The 15,423-nt window shown below is 36.3% G+C and overlaps 1 protein-coding gene across 1 annotated transcript in view; it reads left to right on the forward strand.

Moving 5' to 3' along the window:
• DCHS2 (dachsous cadherin-related 2) overlaps positions 1 to 15,423 on the forward strand; it is a 104,742-nt gene that overhangs the window by 36,561 nt on the left and 52,758 nt on the right. The window contains exons 2-3 of the mRNA XM_062574939.1: positions 643 to 834; positions 9,727 to 9,958. Of these exons, the coding sequence (XP_062430923.1) occupies positions 643 to 834; positions 9,727 to 9,958 (424 nt within the window). The remainder of the gene's footprint in view (positions 1 to 642; positions 835 to 9,726; positions 9,959 to 15,423) is intronic.

A 15,423-nucleotide genomic window follows, 5' to 3' on the forward strand; every position in this document is an offset into this window, starting at 1 on the left:
CAAGGGAATTTAATCTCACAGTGGTTTATTGCAGTCTGTACATCTTTTCCTTTGTGTTGTATATGTATGTGACAGTCAAGTTTAGTTGTATTGGTTGTGTTGATAGGGCTTTAGCTTCTAAGACAGATAACTGTGCATTAAATCCCCTTCTAGTTCTTAACTTTTTTAGAGCACTGTTTCAACAAGCTCCCTTTGAAATGAAATAGTAAAGTAACTCTAGGGAATCTTTTAGAAATACATTAGATAAAGTCTTGGCTCATTTTTATGATCCACATGGGACATAGCTTTTGTAAGACCTACCTCTACTGGTAAAAATACATATTTTAGCATGAAGGCAAAATAGGTTAATGTGACTTAATGTGTATGGCTTCTGTAGGTATGGGAAGTTCGTGTGATTGAGATAATTATTGTCAGGTAAACAAGTCATGTTACAGACAAGATCTAATCCATTTTATGCTTGCTGCAATAATTACACCATCAGCATGTAAGTCATTATTTTACAATCTACATGCAGCTAGCTTAGGCAGTAGAGTGTGTTTGTATTGTGTGTGCACTTTGGTTTTTATAACAGTTATCTTTAAAGCAAAGTATCTCTGATTTTTAAATTATTGAGTAATAGTTTAGTTTATTATTTCCCTACAGGTCAAGGCAACAGATGCAGATGCAGACCAGTTTGGTGAAATTGAGTATTTTCTTTATGATGGATTCCATTACTATGAAAAATCCAAAGCGTTCCAGATTGATCCACATACTGGTCAAATCTATGTGTCTCAAGACATTGACAGAGAGGGAGATCCAACCACTTACGATCTCTTAGTAAAAGCTACAGATGGGGTAAGTTTCACCCTTCCTTATTGCCAGACTCTTTTTTTTTATTTTTTTTTTTCCCCCAAATTTGGATGTGCTGTATACTTTTAAATGAGAACGGACAGTGTGAAACTTGCATGATTTTGAATTGAACTCATTACCTCTACAGAGGACAGAATGTGATACTTCACAAAACATAAAATAGAACAAAATCCAACAAGAGTCGTTTTGACCTGAATTGATACGCTTCACTGTGAAATCCACAACTATTCTTAAACAAGTTGTTCAAAAACATTTCCAGGAACTGTTACTCCTTGCAGTTTACCTTCTTATCTTGGAACTGGGAGACTCCATGTTACTTCTGCTCCCTGGTTTAAAGATGGTTGCACCACTGTCAAACCAGTAATTTGTGCCAGAACTGCATGAGTAGAGTGGGTGAAGTTGACTGGAAGAAAATAATTTGGTTGTGTTACAATTATGGAAGTATCCAAAAGCTATTTGCAGTGAGAGGCCCAGAAGAAGACCAGCCAGTAATTTTCTCAGCTTTAGTAGTGAACTGTGGAGAGGCTGAAGAAAAAGTTTACTGGTTTAACATTGTAAATGTTAAAGTTAACATGAAGATGCTTTTTAAAACTTACGGATTGATGTTATTCAAATCATATTTTTCACTACAAGTTGAGCTGTGAAACATTTAAATTAAATTATTTCAGATTAAACAGTTTTTATTTCATACTTTAAATACTAAACTTCCATTTAAAATTTTAAAATTTTGTCCTAAGTGTATCTACTATAATTTTTGAAAATGCAGATCTGCTAGAAATGCTGTATTTTTCATAAAATGTCTATACTTTTCATTAAAGTACACCAAAGAAACTTGGAAAACTGTAATTCCAATCTTTAATGAATAGATGAGTTTAAATAGCTGTAGTTGATGCTTGGTATTGCTGCATTTTGAGAATGTAGTAGTGAAAGGTGTATTTGTATATTGTTGAATTTGGGTACATGTGTAACAGTTAAAGAATGCACTTGCAAAAATCAGAGGTTTAATTCATGCCTTTTTTTTTCTTTAGCTACAAATATTCAGTGACTATTTCAGAGGCTACAGACACATTCTTTTGTATTAATAGTGCCTTTAGCACTGTGCTTTTTTTCCCCATAGATTTCCTTCAAGGAAAAACAATGATATAAAAATATCAATAAATTTTTTCTTTTGTTTCCTAAGATACAACTATGTCTTATTTGAATGTGTGATAATGTCAGAATATTAAGGCTTCTGCAAATTGGGTCATCTGACACCTAAATATTAAAGCACCTAAAATCAATATTCACTTTTCAAAATTTTCAGTATACCTGAATTGATGTTGAGCCATGTACCACCTTTACGGCTGAATTATGGTAGGATATTTTTATCTCCTGGCATCCTGCTGCTGATTTTGATTGATTAAAAACATGTTAAGTGTGAAGTCCAAAGTGGAGACTGTGATCAAAAGTAGGGAAAAATGTGTAGAGAAAAGACACAGAGGAAGAATGAGAGGTCACTGTTGTCAAAGGGGAGGGAGAGAGATGAAGACGAAAGAAAATAAGAAAGTTAATTAGAAGTGAGGAGGAAAAGATAGTATTTTCCAGGTGGTGCTCAGTTTATCTTACAGCAAAACTATCAATTTCTTCCACCTGTTTGTGTCTACTCCATTACATGGTCTTGGAGCTTGACTACTCCATTACATGGTCTTGGAGCTTGACTACTCCATTACATGGTCTTGGAGCTTGACTACTCCATTACATGGTCTTGGAGCTTGACTACTCCATTACATGGTCTTGGAGCTTGACTACTCCATTACATGGTCTTGGAGCTTGACTACTCCATTACATGGTCTTGGAGCTTGACTGCCTTGTTTTTAATATGCTATTTAGAAACGGGAATGGGAGAACTAGAGTTATCTACAAGCGCCCATGGAAAGGCAAGTGTAAAACTGATTTTGTTAAATGGATGCTCATAAGGTCTAAACTTCTTGGGAGAGCTTGTAGTAGTCTCACTGATTTAAATGGGGACAAGATTGATCATAATGTTAGCATACACTTTTTCAGTTGGCAGTGATCATTTTGATCCCAAAGTCACTTACATCTCATACATAGCTGGTGCTCTATTTTAAATGCTTTTATATGAAAAGAAATAATGTAACTAGCATTCTAGAAATGTGTTTGCACTGAATCCCAGAGCATTTGCATGTAGCCCTCCTTTTGGGTCTTTCACATGTTATATTCTGTGTATGGACCGGAGCAGACTGTACCATTCGTAACAGGGCCTCTCATAAGCTTCACATGCTAACTCTGCTTAGCACTACTGCCAGTTAAAATAGTGCCTTTAAGTCACAAGTAAATATAGTTGTATTATGCACATGCAGCAGCCCAGAGATAGCGTCAGTAGGCATTCTGGGAGTCTGAATTGCTAGTGAGCTAAAAATTGGATTTCTTATGATGATGTCAAAATTCTGATGTTTTTCACTCTCAAAAAAGGAAAAAACGAATGAAGACATTTGGCTTGGAAAAATTTCCCAAATATTTGAGAGCAAGATTTAGATCAAACTTACTGTGAAATCAAGTATTCCAAAAGGAAACTCTGGAAAAGCAGGAATTCTAATAAAAGTCTTAATATGTTTTCAAAAGTGGTGTAGGGGACAAAATTACTTGTTCTTTTTGAACATGAGCACATTAGGCCCAGTTTGTTTTAATTGTTGTATGTTTTGTTCTTCTCTTGTCTGCTTTTACAACATAACTGAAGTGAACTAATTCACTTCATATTTTCCTTATTTGCTTGGTGGTCTCCAAACTGTTACATATGTAACTTCATGCTTGTTTTATGTACTTCAGCCTTAAAAAAGTGTTAACATGAATTAATTTACATACAGGAAATTCTTTTTTTTAACAGCATGCATATTTTTGCTTCTGTACATTGCAGTTTGATCAAGTATTACTGCTATGCATAGTGCATAATTCAATCTTTATTTGCATTTCTGAAATGATGGCCATCACCTCTTTCTTCAACCAAAAAGACAATAATGCCTGCAGCTATTAATGAAAACCTGTCACAATCCAAGGAAATTTAATTGCAATAATGCTAATTTAGACTCTATCTAGTGGCATCTCTGCAGTCTGGATACAGACTACCATTAGCCTTCAAAGCCAAAATCTCAGAATTGCACAGTCAACCACAGGGGTTGGTGACAAATGAGGGGCATTCATGAGAGCGTCCAACTTAGACCCTCTGAGGACCTGGCCCCTACAGTCTCGTCCAAAATATGCCTTGGGAAGACTGGATAGTCTGCATTTATAAGTGTTGCTATTAGGGATGGTCTAATTCTAGGAACAAACATCTCTCTAGGTAACACACTGCACACACCAGTGTACTGTCTTTCTCCATCAGTGTGCCAAAAAAGTTTCAATAACTCTACCACACAGGCAGGAAATAATTTTGTTATTTGTGCTCCCACACTGTAAGAAATTCCACACCTGATTCTTGCAAAGGAAGGATTACATGCCTCATTAAGAGCTAGCATCTGTCTAATCCCAGGTGGATCCATGTGGCTACAGCCTGCACCGTGTTTAGTTTAGACAGGGAGTGTGGGCCTTCTTGCTGGGAGCCTGCTCTGACACTGCCAAACCAGCAGCCGTGACCTGGACTAAGTCAGCTCTGTCAGAGCCCCCCTACAGCCCCTCACCCACTGAAGGGCAAAGCAGACAAATATGCAATTTTTTAGAGCAGCTGTGCTGTACTTGGCCACAAATATACGTAGAAGTAAAAGGAAGCAGAAAGATCTTTATTAGGACATATAGCAATCCAACCCATCTGAAGCACAATTTGTGCTGCTTACCTGTGGTCTCCCCAACCCTTTCCCTTCATTCATACTCACCTCTTCTGCTCTCACATCCACACACTTCCAAACCGTGATTCCTATGCTTTCTCAAGGAAGAGGGCAAGATAATACACGACCTGCAAAGTGTTGTCTTATGCACCACACAGACTGCTCACTGGTTGTGAGTGCTCATTAGAGTTATGTTACGAAAACAATATGCTTGCTAACCCCAGATGTCCAAATACTGCTTTCAGGGATAGCTGCATCCAAGCAGCCTCTCTGGTCTTGCCCTGAGATTTTGTAGAAATGCAGCAGGTACTGCTGGAGCTGCAATAAGGGCAACTACAGAAGGTGAATTGCAAAAGCCTGTCTCCCTGCTGCTTGGGGTTTGCTCAGTTCTGACAGCAATTAGCCAAGCACTTAGCAGTGACACTGACTTTTTCATTGCATTTAATACAGACAGAGCTATCTGAGATTTCCCTAGATCATCTTTAGATCTATATCCCTACAGAGCCTTTCTGTAATGGACATTGAGGTCCTGTGTTGGAAACACATTCTGGACTGCAGCAGAGTCTAGGTATGCTGTAAGGAGAGTTTAGATATTTCGGATTTTGTTGTTAGTGTTCCTCCCTCCCCCCCCCCCAGGCCTTTTCCCTTTACAGAGTTGACTGCCTTGTTTTTGTTTTCTCCTAAGTGCGGTTCCTAAATGTTTTGTTTGGACTCCCCTTAAAAGTTATGATTTGAAGCTTATCATTGAATAGTGATAGGAGGCTTTTTGGTGAGCTGCTTTGAAAGTCTGTGCGAAAATGGCTTCTCCTGATTTTTGTCTATTTTTCATCAGTCTTCGTCAGCATAGGCCTGGTTCCATTAAGTTTCACCATAGTATATAGTGCCTCAGGTAATTTCTGAAGTGCCACATGCATCTGGATATGCATGCTTTTTTCTTAAATAGGAAATGGCCACTGTAGGCTTGTTTTTTCCTGAGGTCTTTGTAAACGAGAAGAGAAAGATGGAGCTTTTTGTTTCTTAGGGTTTTTCTTTTATTCTAGACATCAGTGACAGCTTTAAGTTGTTGTCTAGGATGAAGACACATTAGGGCATGTGTTTCCCATCCTAACTTGTTGGCACAGGGAAGCTGCTAAAGTCACACTCTGACACATCCATGCACACTGTAATGGTGATTTTTTTTTCTCCCTGCCTGTCTATTAGCCTTTGCCTGTACTAAGCTCTGTTGATTTTAGACCATATTTTCCCAAAGGAAAAAGGCATCCTTTTGTTGTAAGACAAACTCATGAAAGTAATTTCTGCCCGAGAAATATTGAGAGAAGCCAAAAAGGCTCTACTGGTTTTCCAAGTTGCCGTTTAGTTAGATTCCAAGGAAAGCCTAATAATACTGCAACTGTATTGGCTTGCCTACTGTCTTTGTGTATAGAAAAAAAAAATTGTTCTTGAGATCTTTTTGTTTTTTGGTAAATCACACCACATGGCTTGTCCAATTTTCTTTGTCTTTTACATTGAAACAATTAAAATGTGGACATAAGCACTCAACACTCATGCAAAGCTTCTAAAGAAGTTAAGGCTGTTGAAATAGTTGGCAATGTCTGTCCCTTTCCATCACAACAGCATTGTGACTTAAAGTTGGCATAGTATCTTTAGGTTTTACAAAGAAAATAAAATATGTCTTTGTGTCAGAGATCATGTATATCACAGTTCAGCTAGGAGCAAAAATTTGACAGCACAATTCACTGATGAAAAGTTTGGAGGCCTCAGTGGAAATCTTAACAGGTTCTTAAGCATTTTATAATGTGTCAACAAGAAGAAATACAGCTATTCAAAATAGCACCATTCCTGCTTATTATTATTAAAGAGTCTCTTCTGCCAAAGGCAGGTTTTTTTTTATTATTATTATTTTTGAAACATGATAAAGAGGTATACTGATAGCTTTATATTTTCACACAAATTGGATCCTGCCAAAGAAAAGAAAATCACTACTTGTGGTTATCTTGACTTGGTAGTAGTTTCTTATGTTCGCTTTTGTTCCACAGATCACAAAATCTTAGGATTCTGACAAAAAAAAAATGTAATTGTGATTTTTTGTTGCATCAGACAGCACAGTAGTAGTTAAAAATATTTGAACATTTGAGAGAGGTGATTTCAAAACAAGCAACTGTGGTTTGTTGTTGCTTGTAACATATTTTGACAAATGTAATTTTCTTTCAACAGCAGACTTGTTTAATTCAGTCTTCATATTTTGGAAGATCTACTCTGCCATGTTGGCTTCTGAACAGATGAGGTATAGCTATGTGGTTTGAAATAGAGGTAATCAGTTCCCTCTCGCTTGGGATGTTACTTGACAATTATTGTAGCTAGAATAAGTTTAAAAGAAAACAAAAAGATTACATGATATCCACTGAACTGGACCATAACCAAGTTAATATCCCTCTTGACTTCTGTGTAATGGGGATACAATGCTGCTTCAGAAAAAGAAGGATCTGTGTGTCTCATAAAATTTGGACTATCTTCTGAAAGATTAAATAGGAAGTCTCCAGCTTATTCAGAATTAATCTATTCCCAAAGATCTTAGTCCTTACCTAACTCTATAAGATATATATGAATTGGCTGGAGAGCAAGGTGTTTTTCGTGTCTGTTTAACAATAATGAAATTTGGAAGAAGCAACTTAACACAAGTTCCCATAAATTTTGCAGTTTGGTTTAGTTCTTTATGAACCTTTTGGTCTTTTTTGATGCTTTTTTGTTATTGATCTCACTTCTTTCTTGGCCCATTTCCCTTTAAAATACTGTTTCTGACTCCCGTTCTACAGTACCTGAAAGCTGTGGAGCCACTGTGGTGAAGAACATCTGCTAACGGGTTTGAATAAAGCACATGGAGTCCCCCTTTCAGTCCCTGTGTAGAGATTTCCTTCTTGAGGAAACCCAGGTGTCGACTAAAGGCTTACCCTGAAATGGGATTGGGATGTTGGCAGTGAGAACTGTGCATTAGATCTGCACATCTCCGCATCCTCTAATCAACAAAACATTTCATGGCTATTTCAGCATTTTGAGGCTGCTGCTGGCATGGTGCAACTTACAGTTCTATTTTGGAGGTGCTCATTCTGGCTGCTGGCTGATCCCATGTCAGCATGGGACCTAGGCCTGAAAGCACACCATTCCACTTCGTGTCCTTTGTTTTCTTTGGAAGAAAATTCAAGCACATCAGGAGGAAGTGGGCCACATTTCCTAGTTTGCACACGAAATATAGAAGCATACTGCATGACACAATTTTAATTTTCCACAAACTTTAGCTTTTATAGCAATGTCACTACCACGCAACAGAGATATTGTTACTATGTAGGGGAAAAAATGGAAACCTTTATGAAAATCCAGAGGAGAATGCTTTTGACATTTTTCTCAAAAAAACAAGTCTGAGCCTGTGGAGATAATAAGCAAAACATCAAAAGTAGTTTTGGGGGGTATTCATATACTGTAGGACAAATCTAAAGTAATATTCAGTCTGAAACATTAGGTAGCTTCATGAAGGCCAAGTTTAAAAATAATTGATGTATACTATTCGATTTCAGAAATATGTGGCATCATTACTTTTTTATGTCATAGCTATGATATGGTGGCTGCAAGATTAAGATTGGAATTGCTCAGCATAGCTTGTCACTTAGGCTTACCAAAATCCCATTTGTGTCAGCATTTTTTGTAATTAACTAGTTCATGCAAGTACAGTGTTCTTGGCATGACTTTGAAAGTCATAAATTTCTTTTCCATCTATGTTTTAATGTACTGTTTACAGTGTGTGCAATATATATGTGTATGTATATTTTTATACCTCCATTTTATACTTTGATGCTATAGAATTCACCATTATCTGTTCCAGAAAGGGAGCTGTTTTCCTTTAAAGAATGTCTTTAGTTATTACACTTGCACAGACAACGTTGGAAATATGAGCCACTCCCAACTGATGGAGAGAGTCAACAGGGAGTATGAGACAGTGTCTCTGAGAAGTAAATTGCTGTTTATTTCACTCGGAGCCCTGTTGTGTCTACTCTTCAGCAGCCACAGCATTATCTTTTTTCCAGATTGTTAGAAAATTCTGTGTTTTGCCATGACAAATAATGATTTTGCTGTCATAATTTGCTAAGCCGGCTTGCAGTAGCTTCTTGCTTTTTTAATTTCCATGGAAAGCAAGGTTAAATGGTATTCCATGCCTGCCCCATGGTGTTACAGTGGGGAGGGAGTCTTGGGGAGCACCAGTAGCAGAAGCTTCAACCAAGTGGAGAACAGCAAAGCAGCTGGGGCCTGAGGCTGTGAAGAGGTAAGTTACTGGAGCTGCACACAAGGTCTGGCTTGTTTCCCAGCTATTTGTGAAGGAGAAACAAGAACCAAGAAGTTGAGCCAAGCTCTCTGGAAAGCATGGTGAGACCTCGTCCTCCTCAAAGTTACAAATAAGCTTGTGAATAAAATTACATAATCATTTACAAATTTTACATCAATAAACCTGTTCAGCTAGGTATTTCTGTTGAATTTGGTGGCATTCTGCCTCCAGCTACCCAAAGTGAAGGTGTGAAAATGTAGACACACGTACATATATGCTGCATGTTTAAACCTGTCAAGGTGGTAAATTGATGATTGCCTTCCAGATGGCAATCTAACTACTAGACTTCTGGCCATCCTGCACTAGTCTGCTGTTAGCCTTTCTAATCAAAATTTGAAATGGTCTTATATTTACTATTATCATGGTGATGCTTTTAAATGTGAAATTTTTCATAGATGAAAAAAATTATTTCTGCCTTACTGGAACGTTTTCCATAATCACTGCTCTCATAAGGAAATAATAAAACACTATTGTCTGTTGTTGTTCTGAGGATGTGTTTTGTCTGAACTCAGTATTTGGGGATTTTGTAGATACTGTAAGTTACTTTCAATAAGTATTTCCATTGCTCAGTACAGTTGCAATATGTTCTTTATTCTAATGATGGGCTCAAGCCATAGCTGTGTCATTCTATTGTGTACATTTTAAAAATTGACAATGTTTTTATTTTTTTTCTGAATTATTCAACAGGGTGGACTGAGCGCCCAAGCTTTTGTTCGCATTGAGATAGAAGATATTAATGATAATCAACCTATTTTTGAACAAGCCATGTATGTGACAAGCATCAGCAGTCACACACAGCCAGGAACAGAAATAATCAATGTTGTTGCAACAGATAGAGACTCTGGAATATACGGAGTTGTCACGTATGAACTGGTCCCAGGAAAATTTTCTGGTCTTTTCACTGTGGATGCTTTTACAGGTACTGTAAGAGTACATGATTCAGAGAGGTATAATGACAGCATGTATTTTTTCCTTGAAGATAGTTTTTCTACGTGGGGTCACGTCATACAATTGAAAGTTAGATTCTGCTGAAAAAAATGATTCTAGAGGGAGGTGGAGGATTTAGAGTTAACAGAAATGTGTTTATTTCCTTCTAATAATCTTTCTCCTTATTGTGCTAGGCTAATTCTCTCATTCTGGTCAAAGTTTTATAACATCCAACTGCCTCCTTGTTTTACTTGATGATTAGCTTCTTAAGTGTTTTTTTTCTGCCATTACTTCCTGATATGATCCTTTCCAGTTTTGGTTTCTGCAAAGAGGTTCAGTGAAGGAGTGATGATGAAGGTAGGAAAACAATTTTGGTAAAAGCAAATCAGGATGAATTTTTTTGTAAGATAGATGAATCTCACAGTCATTGCTTTTCCCATGGCCACAAAGCAGTTCAATATAGTTTTTTTTCCTAATCTTAAATAGTTATCAATCATTCTATCTAATAAATCAAAATATTAAATAATTATCAGTGTCAGATGGATTAAAGATGAGCAGTGTATCCATAAGTGTGCAAAGTATCTTTCAGAATGTGCTTAATTAAACTGTAGCTAACATTTTACTTGAAAGCTAGCCTTGGCATACTGCTATGAATATGTCCCACTCAGCAATACTGCTTCCTGATCATCTGTTATTTCAGATAAATTAGCTTTGGCACAGGTGATTATTTCATATGCTTTAAGAATATTTTGGGCTGATGTATCTGTGTGCTTGTATTAGCTGTTTGGCATATGAAACGTTGTAAGGCTCTGTTCTCTCAAAATGGTGCCTCTTTTCACCCTCTTACACAGTCTCAAAAATATTCTGATGAACGGAGGAAACTAATCTTCTTAGGAAGTTGGCCTGCTTGTCTTGGCTATTTCATGATTTCCTCTAACTATGGACTTCAACTGCCTGTCAACTCAGATCCTCTAGGGCATAACTGATGCCAAAAATATATAGGTCAATATAGGGAACTGGATCTCCACGTGCATTTAAGAATCATTTTAAAACTGCACTAGTAGGTTTGTCAGAGAGAGCTGCTGTGATTATGCTAAAAGAACTGGCTTTGCAATTGCTCTTTCTTTTAAAGGAGTTCTTCCTCAGATTGTGACTTTTGCCTCCCCCCCTTTTTTTCTCATTTTGGACAAATATCATCCTTAATCATGAAGATCATAAAAGTTATCAGTATCTTGTGGAACTATCATGGTATTTTATCAAAGGCAGACCAAATTCTGTAGCTTGAGGTCATTATTACTTGCCTTTCTTGATGAGAAAAGCATTTACGTTGAAGATACTGTTCCCAACATTATAGTGCTTGGAATCTGATTGCATTTAATCAAATCTCATGGGTAATTCATGAGGTAAGACTGTGTTTTATTTTAGCTTATTAATATTAATATGGTGCACTTTTTTTGTGAAGAATACCCTTTTTTCCTTTTGTATTCTTCAGTGTCTGCCTGAAACAATGCCGATGCCTAATTACTGGCAAGCAAAATGATTTTTAGATTATTTGGCAATCTCTAAATAAAACAAGCGTTAAAATTACCAATTTACTACACAGAAGTTCTGCAGTCTTCCTGGGTTAAATAACTGTGAAAGCTGTTCAGTTTTCAGAGGAAGAAGGAAAAACGTGGCTCACTGTGATGGCACAGAGATTTAAGTTCCTGCTCAGTATGTCCTGATTTAGATTTGTGTCTCTGAAGGCTGTATGAGGAACTTTATCCAGTTGTTAAGTGGACTGCTTTTTGTGAATGGAAGGAGATGGAAAAATACAACTAGAAATAGAAATTTTTCAGACAGAAGGAGATGGATGCATATGACTAGTAAAGAAAATTCTTCAGGGGGTAGAGCCTAAAACCTATAAGCCAAACAAGATCATATTTTGCTCTTTGGTAAGCTGCTTTTTCTTGTGGAAATGCGATCTGTGATTGATGTGTTGTGTAGTTTTTCCAATTTATAGTGTGGCAAATCCTATTTCATTCGCTGTTTTTGCTATTTAGATTTAAAAGATTTAAAAGGAGACATAGTGATGGCATTGGAGTGTTCTGTGAAATTGCCTTCCTAGTAGGTTTTATTTTTCAAATGAGTTAATTATTCTCATTGAGAAGGTATTTAGAAATGAGGAATGAGAATCAGTACATTGGTCTTTCTGACTTACTATATTTATCATAGTCCTTAGGATTATACGTATAAATGGACAGAGAAATATTTCCAATATTATGAGATGTAAATTAATTACTAGTTAATGATTGGTCACATTAGAGTAAAACCATGATCCATTAAAACCATATGCTAGATGAAGCTGCTCTTCATGCCATCTATAATTTCTATTTTATTGATTGTAGGTTGCGTATTTGAAAACTGATCTCATTGTAGTTTTCTTCAGGGCTATTTTTGGAATGTTAAAGATTGACTTTTTCTTATCACTTCTCTTTTATATTTATTTTTAAAAGAGAAGTGAATAATCTAATTAAACAAATATTATAGCCCCAATTCTTCACTACCGCAGTTTGCTTCTAGCTGTTGCTCTGTTAAAGCAAGTATGTGGCCGTTTGAACAGAACTTAGTTTTGCACAGTGAACTGTTGTCACAGTACAGAGTATACATGACCTGGAGATCATACAAGATGGTCAACAACTGACTGTATAGAATATATTAATGGTGCTTTGGAAATGCAGAGTTTATGAGGCTGAGCTGCATCCAAGCTCCCTGAAGAGGCTCCAGCTCTTGTTTCAGAGACTAGAGCATGTGGATATCATGTACAGATAAGTTTAATGGGAGTGGGCAGGAAGAATTGTTCATGGGGCAGATAGATACTCCATTAAAAAGGTTTTCTGAATTTTAAAAAGCTCTTAAATTGCAATATTTATTTATTATTTTGGCTTTTAGGTATTGTATTGCTTGTGATATGCATTTACACCCTTGTAAATAACTTTTATTGCATTTTCCTTAGAGAAATAATAGAAATAAGCTATTTTTCATTTGATTAAGGATAGACTGTCCATAAATGTTTGTAACTAGAAAAGTACATGGATAGGGAAACTGTCAACCAGTTCCTCTGCTATTTTGTGATTCTTTTATTAACATATATTTCTCATGTTAGTGTAAACGACATCTTGGCCTTACTATGTTTCCCTTTTTAGCTATTTGATCCATGTGTGATCTATGAACAGCACTGGTGAATTGACTAGAACAGAGCAAGTTGAAGAGCTCTTCTGACTAAGAAACTGTCTGAGCTATGTTTATTTTCCCTTTATTAGCTAGCAAACTGTCTGAAAGACAGTTTATTTATAATTGTGGGTAAGCAGGTAATTAATAATACAAGTCATAAGATACAACCTGAAATGTGGCAGAAAACCTGTGCAGTGATTAACTTTTAAGAATTTGGGATTAACAGTTTAATTTATAAGCTTTCATTGTGCTACAAGCATTAACATTTTCTTTCATTCAAGAGCATAACATTTTTTTTCCATTGATTTTAGTGATACCCTTCTTCAGAGCTGGATAAAAGACAGTTGTTGTCTCATTTATACTCTTGGTTCAAGGAACCTGTTTTAAATCAACAGAGTTAGTAGAGCTGGTCAGTAGTTTTGCATTAAAGATTTTTTAATGTAAAGTACAGCTTCTTCAAAATTAGCATTATTTTCCAAGATTTTGACTTGCTAAAATTAATTTCCTCTCAAAAAAATGAAAATATAATAATCACTTTCTGATCAATCTTGGGCACATTGTGATTGCCTACGCTGCAGTGAGGTCTTTTGGGGTCCATGGCCTCTGGTGACTATGGCTACATGGTCAGACTCTCTCAAGATGCATTCTTATTTCTTTTTAACCAAATAATTTAGTGCATCTAGTGACTGAAATCTCATAGAAGAGATGTGGATCAGTGTAGGAGCGTAGTCTTTCAGAGAAGAAAAAAGGAACGTGACACCAGAAGGAGATGCAAATTTAAGAACATGAGAATTTCTAACTAAGTCAGCCTGAAGGCAGATTTAAGTCCTGTATCCTGTCTCTCTAAAATTTGCTGGTAATGAATGCAAAAGGAAGGGTTAAGAATAGAACTGATGCAGAACGATCCCTCCACTGGTGTGTATATTTTCCTGCTTGTGGCAGTGCTCCACTTAGTGCTTTGCTACTTCCACTACTGTTCTCTGTACCATGTGTAAATGCAATTTAATGTCAAACTGATCTAAAAATCAAATTTTTGGTTTGGTTCAGCATTCCACAATAGAACGATTCTAGTTAAGAATATTGACAAATTTTATTTTATTGAAGGAAATTGAAACATCGTTTGCCAATGATATCTTGGGAGATTTTCATTTCATGAAAAATTTTAGTGTGATTTTTATCACAATACAGGTTGAAAGCAAAAATTGAAATATCAACATTTCCTTTGGGACAAAAATTTCAAGTTTTGCTTAACTCTGTATTTTAATCTGCATCAAAATAAAATGGAGATGCATCCTTTCTGAAGAAAGCAAAGCCACTTTTATGATAATTGATGGTGTTTTCATATAGTACTATAGTAAAAAATAGTTTGTTTTTGAACTACTTTTTGCATTTTCTTACAGTATGTAATACATTTGGAAAACATATGAAGAGGTTAACCCAAATAACATTTTAAATTAGGCATATTTTATTTTGGAACATTCTGAAGCCAGTTTTTTACTTCAATGACTATTTTTTGACCTTCATGTGAGATTGATAGCATATTCAGAATGCTGCAGATCAGAGGAATATATGTGAGACTTTGGATTAACCCACATAGTTTTTGCCTTTTAAGACTTTTATTCAGGTTAAGTCACAGAGGAATCAGCAGTGGCTCAGCTGAATGTTTAATGGACATTTAGCACCACTGGGGTCTTGTCTATTGAGAAATCTAACAGAGAGAACACCAGACACAATATGTTCTCCTTGAAGCATACAAAATTTGCTCTAGTGAATATGAGAGTGCAGATTTTGGCCCTGAAATAAAGCTCTGCAGCAGAACAGAAGAAAACATAGATGGTTCCAACTCCTAATGTGTTTGTCTTTTTTTCTTTTTCTTTTCTTTTTTTTTTTTTTTTACACTTTTGTGCGGAATTAAATTCTATATGAGGAGAAAAATTACTACAAGCTATGTGCCAAAAATTGAACAATGCAGTAGTGGAGTGACATCTGTACTCAGGATTGATCGCGCACAATACATGGCAAAGTATTTTCAAGAATACTCTAGCCTACACCCTCTTTCTTGTAATTCAGTCCATGTCAGATCTCAGAAACAGACAAAAAAAAAAAAAAAAAGAATCACCAAGTTAGACAAAGAGCAAACTCCCATGGCATTCCAGTGCCACAGCTCTTTGTCTACAAGAGGCAGATGTTGTGGGAGAAGAGGGAAAGATGACACCAATATCTTCACTTTTGGAGGAGAGGAAA

Source organism: Rhea pennata, chromosome 4 (genome assembly GCF_028389875.1).
Source record: "Rhea pennata isolate bPtePen1 chromosome 4, bPtePen1.pri, whole genome shotgun sequence".
Taxonomy (NCBI): domain Eukaryota; kingdom Metazoa; phylum Chordata; class Aves; order Rheiformes; family Rheidae; genus Rhea; species Rhea pennata.